The sequence below is a fragment of the Taeniopygia guttata genome, chromosome 13 (assembly GCF_048771995.1).
Source record: "Taeniopygia guttata chromosome 13, bTaeGut7.mat, whole genome shotgun sequence".
Classification (NCBI taxonomy): domain Eukaryota; kingdom Metazoa; phylum Chordata; class Aves; order Passeriformes; family Estrildidae; genus Taeniopygia; species Taeniopygia guttata.
The window spans coordinates 14,713,167-14,731,785 of record NC_133038.1 but is presented as its reverse complement, the minus strand read 5'-3'; the positions used below and the strand labels follow the sequence as shown (position 1 = coordinate 14,731,785).

At 59.3% G+C, this 18,619-nt stretch overlaps 3 protein-coding genes and 1 long non-coding RNA gene across 6 annotated transcripts; 2 read left to right on the top strand and 2 right to left on the bottom strand.

Moving 5' to 3' along the window:
- Nucleotides 1-2,408: 2,408 nt before the first annotated feature.
- LOC115497143 (uncharacterized) lies at nt 2,409-6,361 on the bottom strand. Of its 3 annotated transcripts, none has more exons than XR_003962721.4 (3): nt 6,077-6,359; nt 4,351-4,572; nt 2,409-2,629 (listed from the first exon to the last, which is right to left on the bottom strand). It is a non-coding gene; the product is annotated as an uncharacterized lncRNA (long non-coding RNA). The 3 variants fall into 3 exon arrangements; XR_012058185.1 differs by lacking the exon at nt 2,409-2,629 and adding an exon at nt 5,252-5,390 and having other exon boundaries at nt 3,897-4,572; nt 6,077-6,361; XR_012058183.1 differs by lacking the exon at nt 2,409-2,629 and having other exon boundaries at nt 3,897-4,572; nt 6,077-6,361.
- Nucleotides 6,362-6,424: 63 nt separating this feature from the next.
- LOC100220927 (SLC35A4 upstream open reading frame protein) lies at nt 6,425-7,590 on the top strand. Its single transcript, XM_002195299.4, has 3 exons — nt 6,425-6,532; nt 6,634-6,732; nt 6,912-7,590. The coding sequence occupies exons 1-3, from the start codon at nt 6,518-6,520 to the stop codon at nt 7,107-7,109; spliced, it is 312 nt and encodes a 103-aa protein (XP_002195335.1). The 5' UTR covers nt 6,425-6,517; the 3' UTR covers nt 7,110-7,590.
- Nucleotides 7,591-7,664: 74 nt separating this feature from the next.
- On the top strand, nt 7,665-9,421 carry SLC35A4 (solute carrier family 35 member A4). Its single transcript, XM_002190512.5, has one exon. It carries the CDS (start codon nt 7,665-7,667, stop codon nt 8,601-8,603), a length of 939 nt encoding a protein of 312 aa, XP_002190548.3. The 3' UTR covers nt 8,604-9,421.
- Nucleotides 9,422-15,189: 5,768 nt separating this feature from the next.
- CD14 (CD14 molecule) lies at nt 15,190-18,206 on the bottom strand. Its single transcript, XM_002190446.5, has 2 exons — nt 17,776-18,206; nt 15,190-17,084 (listed from the first exon to the last, which is right to left on the bottom strand). Exon 2 carries the CDS (start codon nt 17,065-17,067, stop codon nt 15,718-15,720), a length of 1,350 nt encoding a protein of 449 aa, XP_002190482.3. The 5' UTR covers nt 17,068-17,084; nt 17,776-18,206; the 3' UTR covers nt 15,190-15,717.
- Between the last annotated feature and the right edge of the window lie 413 nt (nt 18,207-18,619).

Below are 18,619 nucleotides of genomic sequence, written 5' to 3'. Positions count from 1 at the left end.
AGGATGGGGAGAGGCTGGGCAGGCACAGGCTGGAGCTGAGACAACAGCCTTGCTCCTGCCCTGGGCTGCCCAGCTCCCTCTAGAATCACAGAACCTTGGAATCACTAAGGCTGGAAAGGTCCTCTAAGGTCACTGAGTCCAACCATTTACCCAGCACTGCCAAGGCCACCACTAATCTGTGTCCCCAGGTGCCACATCCATGTGGTTTTTTTAGTATTTCCAGGGGACATTGACTGTCCTGCACAGCCCACTCAACACTTTCAGTGAATAAATTCTTCCTGAACCTCCCCTGGGGCAGAATGAAGCCTTTTCCTCTGGTGCTGTGCCTTGTTCTCTGGGAGCAGAGCCCCACCTGGCTGTTAAGGTGTTGTAGAGAGGGAGATGGTGCCACCTGAACCTCCTTTTCTCCAGGCTGAGCCCCCACTCAGCTCCCTCAGCTACTCCTCATCTTGTGCTCCAGACCTTTCCCTGGCTCCATTCCCTTCTCTGGACATGCTCCAGCCCCCCAATGTCATTCTTGTCGAGAGGGACCCAGAACTGGACACAGAATTCCAGGTGCCTCACCTGGGCTATATATGTAGGATTCCACCTTTCATGCACATGGGAGAACACGGTGGGAGTTCTCTCCCCAGCTCCAGCCCAGTCAGCTTTCAGGAGAGATTTGGCTGCATGTTGGTCCTGCTGGGACTGGGAATTGGAGCCCATTTCAGGATGCAGTAAAACCTTAATCTGCAGCCTAATCTCTGGGCACTGCATCTGTGCAAAAATTGCACAAACGACAGATGAAAGGGCTGTGGAGGGAGGGCTGGGACAGCAAAGGCCACTGCAAAGAGGCAGCTGGTTCGCAGAGGTCTCAGGAACCTTTGCTGAGGCCTCCAGGAGTGCCAAATGCCTGGTGCTGGCCTGAGTGGAGAGGGGGGACAGCAGGTGAGGGACCAGGTAGGGACACCCTGAGGGCAGTGGAGGTCTGGCCTGGGGTGTGGCAGGACGTGGTCCTGGTCAGCTGAGCAGTGTTCCCAAGGGCACAGAGCAAAAGCTGTGGGCACCTGCTGAGATGCAAGAGAAATGCATCGGGGCTGAGCTCAGCAACACGGGAACGGGCAGCAGCTGTGAGAGCAGCAAAGGCACTGCAGCCCCCGAGGGCTCACACCTGAAACCCATCCTTGTGGGGCACAGTCTGTGTCCTCCTCACATGGAAGCTTATCTCACCCATCACTGCAGCCAGGCTGGGCTGCAGATGCTGATAAGCTCATGCTGATAAGCTCGGGCCATATTAAAGGGACAGGTTGAAAGACAGGCACAAGCCCAGAGGAAATGTGACAGCACAGCCTCGTTCCAGCAGCAGCCGTGCTGCCAGCCAAAGGCTCAGCTCCTGGACTGCTCAAGGGCACAGCCAGGGCCAAGGTGAAAGCCTTGGCTGGCAGCGGGGCTGGAGGCAGGGCTGGATCAGAGGCAGGAAAACCAAACCTCAGGAGTGGCAGCTTGCTGCTCAGCTGGCAAACACAGGATAACCAATTTCCCCTTGAGCTCTCCCAACAGCACAAATAGCTCAGTTTTAGTGCTAAACACAGCATCCCACAGCAGCTCAGACTCAGACCCAGGGCTCTCGGCTTAGGGGCAGACCCATCCTGGTCCATGGGAGCAGCAATGCCACCACCACACCTCAGCCAGGGGAGCTGAGCGGGTGCAGGGGCCACCACAATCAGCAGGTGCCAGGTGCAGCAGGGAGGGAGGTTCACAGCCAGAATCCTCCTGAGCAAGGCACAGAATGGCTGCATCCTCCCTCCAGCCACGGCTGGGGCCTGGCTGTGCTTAGATGCAGCAGGGACAGGGCTTCTCCCAGCCCTCCCTCCCATCCCAGCTGTTTTCCCACCAGAAATCCCAGAACCACCAGCAGTGACCCATCCGTGCTGCCCCACACAGCACAGAGCTGAGCTCCCTCACAGACCCTCTGAGGGCAGGTGCTCAGCTCCTACCATGGCCTGGAAACACTGATCTTCAATGGAAGGGACCTCAAAGACCATCTCATCCCACCCCTGCCATGGCAGGGACACCTCCCACCATCCCAGGCTGCTCCAAGCCCTGTCCAACCTGGCCTTGGGCACTGCCAGGGATCCAGGGGCAGCCACAGCTGCTCTGGGCACCTGTGCCAGGGCTGCCCACCCTCCCAGGGAACAATTCCTGCCCAGCAGCCAATATAAACCTTCTCTCTGCCATGTTGTCCTGCAGCTGCTGAGGCTGCCAATGGGCTCACCTCTCTGCAGGTGACAGCAGTGACTGATCACAGGGCTCTGCTGCCCTCACATGTTTTTTACCAACACCCAAATTTTCCAAGTCACCCTTGAACTAAGTGGCGCTTTTCAAGTGTTGTGATTGTGTTCTAAGAAAGACCCTTGCAGTCACTCACACAGCTTTATTTTATTTTATTTTATTTTATTTTATTTTATTTTATTTTATTTTATTTTATTTTATTTTATTTTATTTTATTTTATTTTATTTTATTTTATTTTATTTTATTTTCCTTTCATGAAGTAAAAATCCTGCTTGAAAAGTGGCTGGTTTGAGGTGGCTGAGGAAAATGTCAGGTTCACTAAATCCACACCTGCCTCTGGATAAAAAATCTGGAATCCTGCAAAGCAAGGAAACAATCTTGGTTGGACTTAAACTGGCTATTAATATTAATAACAATATTAATGCTTCTTCTTTGGGCTGCACCTGCCACTGCCTCCCGAGTCCCTTTCCTTTCCTCTTCCCAGTGCTCAGTGGGAGCAGTGTGATATACACTGGGAATGCATCTAAATTAACTCGGAGAGCAGCAGCCTGAGAGCCCAGAAGGCTTCACGGAGCTGCCTCCGTGCTCTGAGCACCCACGAGAGTTACACACACATAACCCCCAGCACCACAGGTTTAATTAAATTGTGCCAAGCCCCTGGAACCAACATTCCCACAGCTCCCCAGCTGTGCCTGCAGTCCTGCAGCGCCCGTTTTCCCAGCTGGAAGTGCTGCAGTCGGGTTTCAGCGGCTGTGTCAGCGGGAGCGCGGCCCCAGCACGGCTCTGTGGGGCTGTGTGGGGCTGTGTGGGGCTGTGTGGGGCTCTGCGCTCACACAAGAGGTGCCACAGCCCCAGGTTGTGCCAGGAACTGGATATGCAGGAGAAGTTCCTTGTGGGAATCCAGGGCTTCCCTCTGGCTGCCCTGGCAGGTCTGGGACCCTGGCAGGGGTCAGGAACCCCCCTGGACAGAGCCCCCAGAGACACTGTCTGTGATCTCTGTCCATGGAGAGGAGTTTTCAATCTTACAGGATGAATTACAAGCTTTGAGTGTTTGATAAGAGTAATAATTAAGTGTGACACGGGTGCAAAAGTAAAATTTTAGATTTCTAGATTAGGGGTTCAGAGGGGACAAGATGGAGGAATTGGGTGTATCCTGTCCTTTTCCTCCTTCTTCATGCCCTCCATGTTTCACTGTGGTGTTGCCATTTTTCTATTGGTTTAGGCTGGGAACACACTGTTTAATGTAGATGATAGATATTGGCACATTATTGTAAATCCAGCACAGGTAGTTTGTGGTATTTAATGTTTGTACCATCCCACTGAGGGCAGAGCCCCACACGCTGCCCTGCAGGACAGAGCTGCGGCAGGGCAGCAGAACATGTTAGAGATAAACAGAATAAACAACCTTGAAACAGCACAGACCAATTATGGCTTCTGCTTTGGCAGCGGGGCAGAAAGACAGAGACTTTCTACAATCTCGGAATCACCAATACCCACAGATTCTGACAGTTCCTCACTGAAAGGGTGGGCAAGTCTCGGGGGCTGCAGCTCAAGGTAACCCCAGAATGTAAAAGGCTTTTTTTCCGAGCTCATGCAGGCAAAGAAGGATTCTGAATGCGTAGGGTCGGCTTCTCAATGTTGTTTATTTTCTCTTATCTGTTACATTCTTTCTCTGACCTGCTGAGCTCTATCTAACACGTCAGCCATGGCATTCTGTCTGCACTCAGGGTGGTGTTCACATTTTATACCAAAAACTACCTGTGCTATGTTTAGAGTAATGTGCCAATATCTATCATTTATGTTGGACAGTGTGTCTCTACCTTAAACCAACAGGAAAGTGTCACCATCACAGCAAGACATGAAGGACAAGAAGAAGGGGAAGAAGGTCAGGACATGCCCAAATCCCTCCACCTTGTCCCCTCGAACCCCATTCTAAAACCCCCAAAATTCTACTTTTTCATCCTGTGTTAATTCAACTACCACACCACTCAAACCCTCGTGGCTTGTAATTCCTCATACAGAGTTGTCAGTTTTTTCCACGGGCTAAAATCAAAGCAACAGCTGTTTTTTTTTTTTACTTTTTGCCAAGGTCTGGGAGCTCCTGGCAGGGTCTGGAGCCAGCCAGGGCAAGCCAGAGGGATGTGCTGGGTTCCCACAGGCAAGCACTGTGACAGGCAGTGCTGGAGTCACTGTCCCTGAAGGGCTCCAAAACCGTCTGGGTGTGGCTGGTGGGAGCTGGCAGCTTGTTCATGACTTGTTTGGCCTGGCAGGGCTGCACTGATGGTTGGATTGGATGATCACTGTGAAAAAAGCATATTAAATGATTGGCTCTTGGCAAATATTAAATTGACTATGTAATATATGATTTAGAATAAATTGGTGCTCAGGACTAAAAAATACAGTATATTTTTTAATGGAACCAAGTGATGGGAAAGAGCACTATAGACAGGATGAATTCCTGTCTCAAAAGTGGTTATGCTAAAGGATTATTCTGTCTAGAAGATACGCCTTGAACGATAAGATGAATATTCGTCACCAGAACAAGATATTCGAGGGGATTACAGGATTTCAGCAGAGTATTCTGAGAAAACCTCAGTTTAGAAGCACCACAAGAAAAGAACATGCATGAGTGTGTGAAAAAGGACAGAAGGAAACAGGAGGACCCCCCAGAATCCTGCTAAGCCTGGAAACAGAATAAAAAACCCTGTGAACTGCCAGGGTACAGCGCTGCATAGACCCAGTTCACCCAGCACCCACCTCCTGGCTGAGCTCTGATTTGCTTGTGCCTTTTCCAATTTTACTTTCATTTAATTCAATAAATTCCTTGCATTCTTAAATTGGCCGATTCATTTATAACAAATACTGTATGTTTTGGAAAGTTATTTTGTAGTACTGTATTAATCCTTTCTCAGTAGTGTGTTAAATACAGCTTTAGGCTATAGCATAACATTAAAATAGAAGTTATGTGATCTAAGATACCTTTTTGTGACCAGCACAGGGAATGGATAAGATAACTGAGAAATTATTCACGTAGAGATAACAGCAACAAGACACCCAAAAATCTCAAGACAAGATTTCTTGCCTCTTTATCGGATCATACAGACTTCTTCCAGACACCCTGGAGCCAAAAGTATTGATTTATAAGATGAAGGGAGAAGCTGACAAAACCCAGAAAAATTCCCAGTTTGAAAGGGGTATTTGCATCATGTATGGCATATATGAATATGCAACAGGCTATTGCTTTTGAGGGTTAATCCTTTGTTAGAGAGGAAAGCATCCAGAGTTCGTAATTCCTTGCTTTTTATTGTCCTAACTCCAATTGTCCAAATTCTTATTGCTCTAATTTTTATTACTATTTTTATAACTATTTTATCACTCTTAAGGTTTTAAAATTTTAAAGTAAGTGTTTGGCGGTTTTCACAACCACACAGTCATTTAGGTTGGAAAAGAACTCTAAAGTCAATTTTGTTCTTTCCTTACTCTGTTATTTCTGGAAGTGTATGTGTAAATTCCTCCCTGGAGCTGAGCAGTGCCCATCAGAGGCACTGAGATAAGTGAAAAGCATCAATGTCTGTTGAGTGATAACTTTACTACCTTTAATAACATTTACTATCAATATTGCTTCAAAAATATTGCACTGTGTGGTAAAGAATTCTGAATAAGATCTTTTAGCTTAATCCTTACAATCACAAATTTAAATATTTTATTTACAGAAGTATTTTTCGGGTGCCATCCTTAATCCTGAGGGACAAAGTCATACAAATGCTCAATTACACAGCTTTACACATAAACCACCGGCCAAACCTGGACTGGATCAGACCCCTCAGGGAGGAGCCCAGGGAAGCTGTGGAGCTCAGGACCCCCATGCATGTGTCCCCAGGGGCGACACGGTGGCTGGGTGCTGGAGGTGCTGGAGGTGCTGGCAGCCCTGGCCGGGCTGGGGGGCGGCCGTGAGCCGCTCCAGCCCCGCCGGATCAGCCTCAGAGGAGCCGCCGCCCCGCTCGGGCCCGGCCGCCCTCAAGGGCAACACCGCCCCAAGATGGCGCCGCCCGCGCGGCGTGAGGGAGCAACCGCCACCACGTGACTCCGCTCCGGCCAATCAGCGCCGGGCACCTCCTCCGTGGCGGGAAGGGGCGCGCGGGAGGAGTCGCTGCCCCCGTGACAACCAATCAGCGGCGGCTCGGCGGCGGGGGTGTCACGTGGCGCCCCGGCAGCCAATGAGCGGCGGGCGGCGGCGGCGCCAAGATGGCGGACGATAAGGTGAGCGGGGAGCGCGGGGCTGAGGCGCCGCGGGGCTGAGGGGAGGAGGCGCCGGTTCCTGCCGCGGGACGGGGCCGGGAATCACCTCCGTGTCTCCGCAGGACTCGCTGCCTAAGCTGAAGGACCTCGCCTTCCTGAAGGGGCAGCTGGAGAGCCTGCAGCGCAGGGTGGAGGACGAGGTGCAGGCCGGCGTGGGGCAGGTAACGAGCGGGTTTAGGGCGGACCGGCCGCGCCCTCTGAGAGGGACTGGTGGGGGAAAGAACAAATCCCGGGGGAAAGAACAAATCCCAGGGGAAAACAGCCCACAACTCAGCCCTGGGCCGCGGGCTGTGCCGCCCCTCCCCGGTCCCGGCCGTGCCTCACGGTGCTCTCCCCTCAGGACGGATCGCTGCTGGCATCGCCCTTGCTCAAAGGCTTCCTGGCGGGATACCTGCTGGCCAAGCTCCGCTTCTCCGCCGTCCTGGGCTTCGTGGCCGGCACCTGCACCGGGATTTACGCTGCCCAGAACTACGCCGTGCCCAACGTTGAGAAGACGATTCGGGACTATGTGAATTCACTGAAAAAAGGTCGGGACTAGCGAGGAGGAGCCCGGAGGCAGCAGGGACTGCAGGAACGGTGCTCCTTAGGTAGCAGGCACAGAGCACCCCTAAGGCTCTAGGAGGCACATAACCTGCACCCTTCTTTTCCCTGGAAAAGGGCTTTGCACCACGCCACTGCCACACGTCAGGGGGCTGGTGATAGGTGTTTGTTGGGCATCGTGGCAGCAGTGATCACTGCACTAACCCACAGCAGCTTGAGGGCACTGGGGAGCTGCCAGCTGCCTTTTCCCCTTACCTTTGCCTGTGCCCCTGTGGACTGAGGGGCTGCTGTGCCCTGTCACCTGCGTGCCCTGCCACCCAGCCCACGGTGTGCCCTGGCAATGTGCTTTGCGTGGCTTCTCAGGAAGGCTTGTAGTTCTCCTCCTAACGAGGGACGGCACCCTGCTCTCCTGCTGCATCACAAATGTCGCAGGGAACATCCTGCTTGAATCAGGCTCATTAAATTCTTGGTATTTGGTCTCTTCCGTGTCGCAGGGTGAGAGTCTGTGTGGCCTCTCTGCGCTGGCAGCAGCTCACTGGGCTCTCACCTGGAAATGGGGATGTTTGGGAATGCCGCTGGCTCTGCCAACAGCCTGCTCCACAGGGGGCTGTGGGCACTGATGCTGCTGCTGTCCGTGGCCATCTACGGCTCGCACGCCCCCCTCCTGACCCTCTGCAAGGTGGACGGGGCCATCCCCTTCAGCTCCACGTCCGTGGTGGTCCTGGTGGAGCTGACCAAGCTGGCGCTGTCCCTGCTGCTGCTGCTGGCAGAGCCGCGGGCTGCGGCGCCCTCCTGGCGTCACGCCGCGCCCTTCGCCCTCTCGGCCCTGCTCTACGCTGCCAACAACAACCTGGTGGTGCACATGCAGCTCTTCATGGACCCCAGCACCTTCCAGGTGCTCAGCAACCTGAAGCTGGCCAGCACGGCGCTGCTGTACAGCGTGCTGCTGCGGCGGCGGCTGGGCGCGCGCCGCTGGCTGGCCCTGCTGCTGCTGCTGGCCGCTGGGCTGGCCTACAGCTGCGGGGGGCTGCGGGGAGCCCGGGATCCCGCGGGGACTCGCCTGCACCTCACCCCCGTGGGGCTGCTGCTGCTCTGCATCTACTGCCTCATCTCCGGCCTCTCTGCTGTCTACACCGAAGCCATCCTGAAAAGCCAGGCGCTGCCCCTCAGCCTCCAGAACATCTTCCTGTACTTCTTTGGGGTCCTGCTCAACCTGCTGGGCTCCCTGTGGAGCGGCACGGAGGGCGGGTTTCTGGAGGGCTTCTCCCCGTGGGTGCTGCTGATCGTGCTCAGCCAGGCTCTGAATGGTCTCATCATGTCTGTGGTGATGAAGCACAGCAGCAACATCACCAGGCTCTTCGTCATCTCCTGCTCCATCCTGGTCAACGCTCTCCTCTCTGTTGCCCTCTTCAACTTGCAGCTCACCCTCCTCTTCTTCATGGCCGTGGCGTGCATTGGCCTGGCTGTGCACCTGTACTACGGAGTCACGTAGTCACTGCCTTCCTCCCACACGTCTGGGCAGCCCCAGCCCTTCCTCAGGGCTGGAATCATTCCTGCTGGGTGCCTGCACAGCTCCAGGGATCCCCGGGGAGAGCACCCTGTCCCTGCTTCCACAGGGAAACTGCCCAGCTCCAGTGCAGCCAGGCTCTGTGCCATGGGGTTCCCATGGGATCAGGCATGCCCAGCCTTAGGGGGGTCCTGAACCCCTTGTGCATGCCTCATAGTCTGAAGATGTGCCAGGGGAGGTTCAGGTTGGACCATAGGAGCGATTTCTTCACAGAAGGGGTGATTAAACATTGGAAGGGGCTGCTCAGGGAGGTGGTGCAGTCGCCATCCCTGGGGGTGTTTAAGGACTGCACATGGCACTTAATGCCATGGTCTGGTTGACAGGGGTTGGGTTACAGGTTTGACTCTATCTCAGAGGTCTTTTCCCACCTAAATCATTCTTGTCCTCAAGCTGCTTCCCCACACCACAGTGGCCTGGGAATGCTCTGGCAGTATTGGCCGTGCTGTACCTCCTGCCAGCCCAGCATGGGCCTGGTGCTGTTTCAGCTCCCATGGGTGCTGCTTGATCCCTGCCATTCCTGGTGCTGCTTTCCTAGGCCTCTCCCAGCTCCGTGGTTTTGCAGCCTAGGCCCTGCCTGGAGCCCTGCTGTCCCCAGGCCCCGTTTCCCCTTCCTGGGGCAGTGTCTCTGCAGAGCAGCCAGGGACTGGGGCATGTGGGCACTTCAAGGGAATGCCCCCCAAATTTGTACCAAGTTTCTGGCAGGCAGAGGCCACCCGGGGTATTAAAGCTGCAGTTCTACAATATTTGTGTGTCTGTCCTGTGTCTGCCTGCCCTGAGGGATGGTGGCTGTGCCCCTTGGGGACAGATTTGGGGCCAGGGGTGTAACTGAGCCTGACAACACATGGCTGAGGGGCACCCACTTTATTCTGTGCTGCAGCTGGGGGCTGCCAGCCCTCCCACCTGTGCTCCCAGGGGCAGGTTCCCAGCACAGCAGGGCTTTCCCTCAGGAGCAGCAGCCTGGGGTAACTCATGGGGTGGGGCTGGCCAGGCTCCTGGCATCGCTGGTGGCTCGCTGCAGGGACCCAGTCCTGCCAGGCCGGCTGTCCCCACGCCCTGGGCGTGGCTCAGGGGGTCTGTGTGGTGGCGTGGGCTGTGCCTGCCGCTGGGGTGTCCCGCAGGTGCTGGCTGTGCTGGGCCTGCCCTGCAGCATCCCGCCGTGCCTCCTGCAGCTGCCGGCGCTCCTCTGCCAGACGCTGCTGCTCCCGGAGCACCTGCAGGATGCCCGGGCGCTCTGGCACAGCCCTGGCACAGCCAGAGAGGTGTCCCCAGCCCTGCCTGCCCACCTGCAGCAGGTGCTGTCTGCAGGCCTGCATCTCCTGCTGGTGGCTGTGCAGCAGAGCCTCCAGGTGCCACTCGGCCGCCTCCCGCTCCCGCAGCGCTGCCTCCAGGCTCAGGCCCAGCGCGGTCACCTCCCGCTGCCAGCGCTCTGTGTCCCACTGTGGGACAGGAGCAAGGTCAGGGCAGCTCCAGGGTGTCCCTGCTCCCTTGGGCTGCGCTAGGGAGAGCAGTGCCAGGGCTCTGCCTGTGCTCACCTCCCCGCTGTGCTCCTGGGCCAGCGCAGTGCTGGCCCCGAGCTCTCGCTGGAGCTGCCGGCAGTGCCGAGCCCGCAGCCGCTGCCGCTGTGCCCTGGCCAGGGCACGCTGGACCTGCGGGGATGGGCACGGCTGGCACCGGCTCCCTGCCTGCAGGAGAGCAGAGCGGGCTCGGGTGGCACCAGGAGCCAGTGCTGGCAGCAGGGCTGGCCCTGCACAGGGACCCTGCAGGCTCCCACTCACGCTGGCACACCCGGGCCGTGGCTGTGCCTGTGACACTTTGCTCTGGGATGGCTCCTCCAGCAGCCCCTGCCCTGCGCTGGCCAGAGCTCGGCTGTCCCCTCCCTGGCTTTTGCTGTCACATCGTCCTGCAGTGTGGGGACAGGGGAGGAGGATGAGTGTGGCATGGGGGCTGAAGAAGGATGTTCAGATGGAGAGGAGGGATTTCCCACCATGTAAAGCCATGCTCTGTGCCCACATACCCTCCACGCAGTTGGATGCATGCCTGGCCCCACGCTCCGGCTCTGCTGGCTCCAGGCTGCCACTGGTCGGGGGTGTGTGGCTCCCAGGCTGCTGGCGTGGAGCTGTATTCCCTGCAGAGACCTGGTCCTGGCAGAGAAGGAGATGTTACAGGCACCCAGCTGGGATTCAGGGCTTTTCCTGCACCAGACTGTCCCTGGATGAGGGGGCCTGGTCTGATCTCTGCCCACCTCAGCACTCGGCTGGTGCATCTCAGCTGTCCCAAGCACCTTGGCCACTGCCTGCTTTTTCTCCCACCTTTGACTCTTCAGCACCTGCAAAAGGGGAACTGGAGGTCCTTGTTGGGGTGTTTCAGACCCCCAGCCTGGCGTGGCTCCAGGGATACATCCCACCCCTGGGGCAGCTTCAGGCCCTGCCCTCAGTGCTGGACAAGGGCCCTGACACCAGGATGGGTGGAGAGCCTGCACCTTACCCAGCGCAGGGAATGAGTGCCGTGCCAGTGCCGTGGGTCCAGGGGCATTCCCCACCTGCAGCTCCCGCAGGGCTCTCTGCAGCCGGGCCACAGCTCTCCTCTGCTCCGGGCGGCCGGGCCCAGCCAGCAGCTCCATCCGCAGCCCGCGCATCTCCCGCCGGCGCGCCGCAATCTCCTCCTCAGGGTCCCAGAGTGTGGCAGAGATGGTCTTGGCCAGCCCCTTCACTCTCTCAGCCAGTGCCAGAGCTCCCAGGATCTCCTCTCTGGAGGTGCCTGGAGAACAGCGAGCCCTGGGCAGGGGCCACGGGGGTCCAGCACAGGGGGTCCCGGTGTGTGGGGATGAGTGGAGCTGGTGTCCCCGGGCAGAGTGCCCGGTGTGGGGCAGGATGGGGGCAATCCTCAGGGAAGGGACACCCAGAGTGTGTCCCAGTCCCAGGGGCTACCTGGCAGCGACACACACAGCAGCAGGAAGGTGAGGCTGTTCCCCTCCAGCAGCCGCTCCACTACCCAGGGCAGGCAGACAGCTCCAGGTTCCCTGCACTCCCTGCACGTGGAGAGACAGGGCTGGCTCTTCCTGTGCCAGGCAGCTGAACCCCCACCCACAGGAGCCCAAGGATGGGTTCCTTGTCACATATCCCCAGGGAGCAGTGACACCCCCTTGGCCCCAGCCACTGGGGTGTCCTTCCTGCTTCACCTCCAGGATGGAATTCCCTGGCCCACAGCGGGCACAGGGAGTGCTGGAGGGGGAGCACAGCTCAGCCCCATACGTACAGCCTGGGGCAGGGCCCGGTGGCCCCTGGGGACACCAAGATCCTGAGGGCCGAGCGCTGGCGCCTGCCACCCTGCAGCACTCGCTCCACGGTGAGAGTGAAGAGGCTGCCGGCCCTGGGGAGGGGCTGGTGTGGGAGTGGGGCTGCAGCAGAGCAGCCAGCACCCCATGGCCCAGCCCTTCCCAGCCTGTGGGGTCTGGGCCAAATCCCTCACCCCTGCAGAGCTGAGCGCCCGTCCGCGAGGGGCTGCTGGGCACAGCCCTGGGACAGCGCCGGGATGGCACCCAGCCCCCTGGCATAGGCACTGATGGCACCCTGGGCATCGCACACAGGCACTTCTGCTGCCTCCTGCACCACCCTGCAAGCACAGGGAGACAGGAGCAAGCGAGGAGGGGCACACCCACCCCTGCCATGCTGTGCTGGGCACCATGCTCCCTGCCCAGCCCCACTCCTGATGGTGGGGTGCCAGCCCCCAGGAGATCTGCTCAGCCATGGGGCACCAGGTACCTACAGGCCCAGGGGTGCCACGTCCATCACCTGCAGGGCTCGGCCGTCGGGACGGAGCAGGTCCCAGGCTTTGTCGTGGGTGCTGACCTGGGAGGAGGGGGCTGCATTAGGCAGAGGGCAGGAAAACGGGGCTGCTGGCATCCCACCTTCACCAGGGGCCCGGACTGCTGGTGGCCATGCACAGGTGAGGGTTGAGAAAGGCTTTGCCAGCCCTGGCACCAGGGAGGGCAGAGCCCTGGGAACGCCCGAGCCCTGTGTGGAACTTATCAGACCCTTGGCAGTATCCCAGAGCCAAAGGGCAGGACCCAGCCCAGTGGCAGGAGCTGGCATCACTCCTGGGCCAGTCGAGGCCACACTGGAGGAACCTTCAGGCCCCAGGGAGCAGTGACTGGCCCGGAAAGCCCAGCTGTGGTGGGAGCAGGAAGGGGTTAGTGGGTGATCCCGATCCCACTATGCTGCTGGAGCCCAGGAGGTGCTCTGTGGGCAGCTAAGGCACTCCTGGAAAGAGGTGAGAACACCTGGGATCCAAAGGTCTCCAGTCCCTGATCACCCTCTGGATGAGGGGAATGCATGCCAGCACAGGGCAATCAATATGTGCTCTTGGCACAGCAGGGTCTGGGCAGCGGCAGAGAGGAAATGGGACCCTCACCCAGGACATCCTGCCCTGCTCCTGCCCTACCTGGACCAGGCTGACCATCTGCAGGCTCTGGGTGTCATCCCTCAAGGCCTCCAGTTCTTGGAAGACGGTGTCAATCACCTGTGGACAAGCTGGGAGCTGCTGGTTCCCGGGACCCATGGCTGGATCTGGGCCCTGCCCCGGTGGGATCGGGGTCTGCTGGGTGATCTGTGAGCCCAGCACTGCCCAGCTGTGCTGTCCCCTCTCCCTGCTGCCTGTCCCCTGTGCCCTCACCTGCCAGATGACACTCTGGAAGGGCAGCTGTGTCCCAGGGCCGTGGGGGTCCCACAGCAGCAGGGACACGCTGTAGCCAAGGGGAACCAGGGCCAGCTGGGGTCTTGCCAACTCCAGGACCTTCTCCTGGTAGGAGAGACATATCCAGTAGGGCAGGGTCAGCATGGCATGGCACAGCATGGCACAGCCAGCGTGGCACAGCATGGCACAGCATGGCACAGCATGGCACAGCATGGCACGGCCACCACGGTGCAGATGGCCCTGGCCCATGTGGCTGGGGACAGGCTACAGAGGAGGACTTGGGGCTCTGGGTACCTGTCCTGCATCCAAGTGGAAAACGCCATCCACTGTCAGGGAGCTCTCCTGGTCAGAGGAGGGGGATAATGTTCAGCTTTCCCCTATCCCAGCATGACCAGGGCAGGCAAAGGAGGGACTGGGCACACTGGGATGGAGATGGCAGAGGTGGCACAGAGGGCCTGGCATGGGCAGGGGTGAGGAGAGACCCCCTCCCTTCCCCTGCTCTCTGGGAACCCCCAGGAGTCCCCTACAAGGGAGGGCCCCACGGGGGTGTGGGGCAGGGTCAGCCCAAGAGCTCAGCTGCCATCAGGTGTGTCCCAGGCGGGGCAGGGGTGGCACAGAGCCCTGCTCCCTCCCTTCCCCAGGGACCCTGGTGCCCTGGCTGTCCCTGGCCTGCAGCTCTCACCTGGGGCTCCTTCCCAGCCAGGAGGAGCTCGAGGAGGTCCTTGCTGCCATCCACCCAGCTTTCTCCTGGCCCTGCAAACACCGAGGGTGGGATGGTGGGGGGGTCACCCCCACCTGTCCCAGCCCTGTCCTGCTCCCCCTGCAGCCTGGAGCCACATTCCAGGGCTCTCCTCATTCCCGAGCCCTCCCTGGAGTCAGAGCCACCAGGGTGGGGACACCCAGTCCCTGTCAGCACTGCCCAGACCAGCACAGCTGTGGCTGCCAGCCTGTCCCTTTGCCCCTGGTGCTGAGGGGAAGGCTCTGGGCTGCCCTGAGCTCTACCTGCTGCCTGCTGGAGTCCCAGAGCTGCTCGCACGCTGACATCCTGCTCAGCCTGCAGGGAGAGAGGGGCAAGGAGCCACACACTCAGCACCAGCCCGAGCTGCAGGAGAGCCCAGGGAGCTGGGCAGCCCCTGACAGATCCCTGCAAGCCAACCTGGGCTGTCCCAAAGCACAGCACTCACCTCATCCATGGGCAGCGTGGCAGCAGCGCCCTGAGCTGCTGTTCGGCCGGGGCAGGGATGGGGTTACCTGGGGATCGGGTTCTCCTGCATTATTGATGGCTGAGGGCAGAGCCAGAGCAGCCTGAGGCACCCTGCTCCAGGCCTGGGCCCTGCTGGCCAAGGAATCAGCGGGGCACAGCGGGCAGGTGGTGCCTGGGGCACTCACAGCACTGGGGTGCTCCCGGGGCACTCACACCACTGGGGTGCTCCCAGCCCCAAAGGGACACCTCAGCCCTGGCTGGGAGAGGAGGGACCCTGGGCTGCTGCACAGGGTGTCACAAGAAGTGACCACAAACCGCAGAAGCACTGGAGATCAGCAGGAGAGCACAGAGGGAAATGCCGGTGCTGAGGATGCCCACTGTGTGTGGGGGTGCATTTTCCCAAGCCTGTCCCTTCCCCACCCACCCCTTTCCATTGAATATTCCCCAGTCCTGCATCTCATAATCCATTTTCTCCTTACTATGAGATATTCTCTGAATAACCCAGAACAAACTAATCTTCTTATCACTTAAAAAGTTTCTGGTTGAACTTTCTCAAGGTCCCCATCTGCCAGTGCCTCAGGTGGAGGTGTAAGGAACTGCTCCAGCTCATTAGCATTTGTGTGCAGAGTGTTTAATTTAGTCATTTTCCCGTCTTTTGTGTTTTTTCAGTTTTTCTATTAGGCCGAAGAGCAGCCAAGCAGCATCCTGCTGCCAAACTGGACATCCCGGCCCAGCCAGAGCCCTGGGGGAGGAGAGGGAGGATGAGCACAGGGCCATGGAGGCTCCAAGGATGCCTGGACTGGTGGGGATAAAGGGTGTGGGGGGCTCTGGGCAGGGACCAGCAGAGCCCAGCAAGGCTGGGGGGGCATCTGAGTGCTGCCAGTGGGAATGGGAGGGAGCTGAGCTCCTCCTGCCCAGGGCAGTGACATGGCAGGGACAGCGTGGCGTGCTGGGGCAGCTGGAGCTGGCCACAGGGACGTGCCCAGGGGGAGGCTGTGGCTGTGGTCAGAGCCTGGCGTGGGGCTGGAAGTGAGGGGTGCCCGGGCACAGCTGGGCACAGGCACTGGGACAGCCAGAGCCCCTCACCAGCACGGGGAGCTGCCACCCTTCCCGGGAGCGCCGTGGGGAAGGGTCCCGCTGCCCTCAGGCTCTGCGGCAGGACCTGCCCCTGGCCAGACACGCGGCCCCAGCCACAGCCAGCAGGGCCAGGGCCACGCAGAGCGGGGCCACCACGGCGGCCAGGTGGCAGCGCGGCAGCGACACGGGCACCCGTGCCACCTGCCAGCCCCGGTACTGCGCTGGGGAGTGGCACCTGTAGCCCCCGGGCCAGCCCTGCCCCAGGTGCCCCGCGGCCGCCAGCGCCTGCAGCCCCCCGGCCCCCGAGCAGGAGCAGCTGAAGGGGTTGTCAGCCACAGCCACGTCCTGCAGCCGCCCCAGCAGCTTCACCTCATCCCCGGGCAGCTCAGAAATGGAGTTGTTGTCCAGGTGAAGGGTGTCCAGCACGGGGTAATTCCTGACCGAGGGGACGGCCTGCAGCAGGTTTTCATTCAGGAAGAGTTTCTTCAAGGAGATGAGGGAGATGTCTACAGCGTGGAGGTGGTTGTGGCTCATGTCCAGCACCTCGAGGTGGGGAGGCAGCGGGGTTGGCACCTCATCCAAGCCGGTGCTGGACAGGTTAAAGTGGCGGAGGGACGGTGGCCACTGGCAGGAGGAGGATGGGTGTGCTGTGAGCTCGTTGTGGCTGAGATCGAGGTACCAGAGCCCCGGCAGCAGCTCCACAGCCTCACACACGCCCTGGTAGGAGCTCAGGCTGTTGTCCTGCAGACTCAGCTGCTGGAGCTGAGGGAAAGCTCCCTGGCAGAAGGTGGGGGCCAGGCTCCCGTCCCAGAGGCTGTTGTGTGCCAGGTCCAGGGAGCGCAGGGCTCTGAGCTTTCTCCCGAGGGCACAGGGCAGGCTGTTGAGGTGGGAGCTGGTGACAGCCAGCTCCTGCAGGGTCCCCAGCCAGCTGCTGAGGCTGGAGAAGGCCTGCTCACAGCCCGTCGGCGGGGCAGACGTCACGTTGTGGAAGCTCAGGGACAGGATGGGCAAGCTGCGCCCATCCATGTCGCTCCAGTCGCCTGTGCCCTGGAAAATGCAGCTCTCAAAGGCCAGCTCCCGCACGTGGGTGTAGGAGAAGAACCTCAGCACACGGGCGAGGAGCGCCTCAGGCACCAGGACATTTCCAATAACTACTTTCTGGATGATAAGGGAGCCCAGAGTGTCGATGACAGAGGAGTCCGGGTCCCTGATGGGGAAGGCTGCGTATTTCTCCAGATCTCCGCCCCAAAACTCCACCACAGTTGCTGGGAGGCACTGGATGATGCTGCCCATGGTCTCCTCGGACAGGTTGTAGCACACACAGAACTCCTGAGTGCGGTTGAAGAAACACCTGTCCCTTCTGCCTTCTGCCACCTGCAGCCCCAGCCCCAGGAGCAGGAGCACAGCCACACTCATGCTGAACAACCTAAAAACTGGAGGAGAAACGGTGAATGGCAGCTGAGGGGACCGCTCTGGCGCAGACTGGAGGGAGGGTTTGGGCAGGCTGAGCCCTGCAGAGCCACCCTGAGCCGAGCAGGGCACTGCCCTCATTCCTCCTGCTGTGACTCGGGCAGCACTCGGGCCAGCAGCCAAATGCCCAGGAGCTGCAGCTGTGCCACCCTGCCCGCAGCAGGGAGTGTCCCGAGGCTCTGCACTGTCCTGCCTGGGCTGCCTGACCAGGAAACGCCTGGAGAAACTACAAAGGCGCAGTTACGGGCAGATGTGTCAGCCTGAGCAGGGAGAGCCCCAGCTCTGTTTGTTCCTCTGTTATCCGGGGCAGGAAATTGCAACAGAGGGCTTCATGTTTTCTCCTTCCTCACCCAGAGGTTTGATTCATCAGCAGCCCCCTGAGGGGTGATAGAAAATGACCCCTGAATGTGTGAACACATCCCTGTCAGCACCAGAAGCTGCTCAGCTGACAGAGTCTGATCTCTGACCCCCAGATTGCCAAAGAAGCAGCAAGCAAAGATTAAAGGCTCCTAAATATGTGCTGACTCAGCTCAAAGGCGGTCTCTGGGGGTCTCCAGCCCACCCTCCTGCTCCGAGCAACTCCGGGCTGGCACCAGCCCTGCTCAGCCTTTCCTTGGCCGCATCCCGGACCCACCCAGGACGGACCCTCCGTACCTGTCCGTGCCGTGGCGGGGCTGCCGCAGCGTCCCGAGCAGCTCCGGTACCTGCAGGGAGCAGCCCCGGGCAGTGGCCGTGCCGGGACTGACTCAGGGCCGCCCACACCGACACCTTCCTCGCCGCGCTCCTTCCTCCAGCCGCTGCCAAAGCCGCGCGGAGCTGCCAAAGGCTCCGGGCTCGGCTCCCTCCGGCACCCGGCACTGCCCAGGACCCGCTGGGGGAGCCCTCGGCGCTCCAGCTGTGCTCCAGCTGTGCTCCAGATGTGTTCTAGCTGTGCTCCAGCTGTGTTCCAGCTGTGTTCCAGCAGCCGGAGCTGCCCGGACCGGTGTCCCTGGCACAGCCCCGGCTCCCTGGCACAGCCCCGGCTCCTTGGCACAGCCCTGGCTCCCCAGCGTGACTTCCCGAGTGGGACGGAGCCACCCGAGCACTTCTGCTTCGCTTCCCCGCGGTTGCAGGCTGGGAAAGGCTGCGGGCAGAGCGCCAGAACCGCTGTCTTTCCTCGGAAGGGTGACAGAACAGCGCGGCCAGGGCTCCCCAAATGCATTTTCAGGATGCTCTGCTGTTGCTGAGCACCCTGCAGGCAATGCAGAAGCGTACAGCACTGGCATCCCTGGCATGCAGACCGTGCCAAGGGACCTGTGCTCCGTGTAGGATGGGGATGGCACAATTCCCACCCATTGTCCAGGCAGCCTGGAGCTGCTCAGGGCACTCCTGCGCCAGGAGGAGCCAGAAATATTCCAGAAATGCTGAATGTGGCACTGAGTGCTCTGGTCTGGCTGACAAGGTGGTGGTCAAAGGTTGGTCTTGATGATCTTGGAGATCTTTTCCAAGCTGAAGGTTT

Coding starts and splice junctions, on each gene's coding strand:
- LOC100220927 (XM_002195299.4), top strand. Junction 6,733..6,911: donor TGCAGGCCGGCGTGGGGCAG/GTAACGAGCGGG, acceptor CTCTCCCCTCAG/GACGGATCGCTGCTGGCATC.
- CD14 (XM_002190446.5), bottom strand. CDS start 17,067: ATGAGTGTGGCTGTGCTCCTGCTCCTGGGGCTGGGGCTGCAGGTGGCA.
- SLC35A4 (XM_002190512.5), top strand. CDS start 7,665: ATGGGGATGTTTGGGAATGCCGCTGGCTCTGCCAACAGCCTGCTCCAC.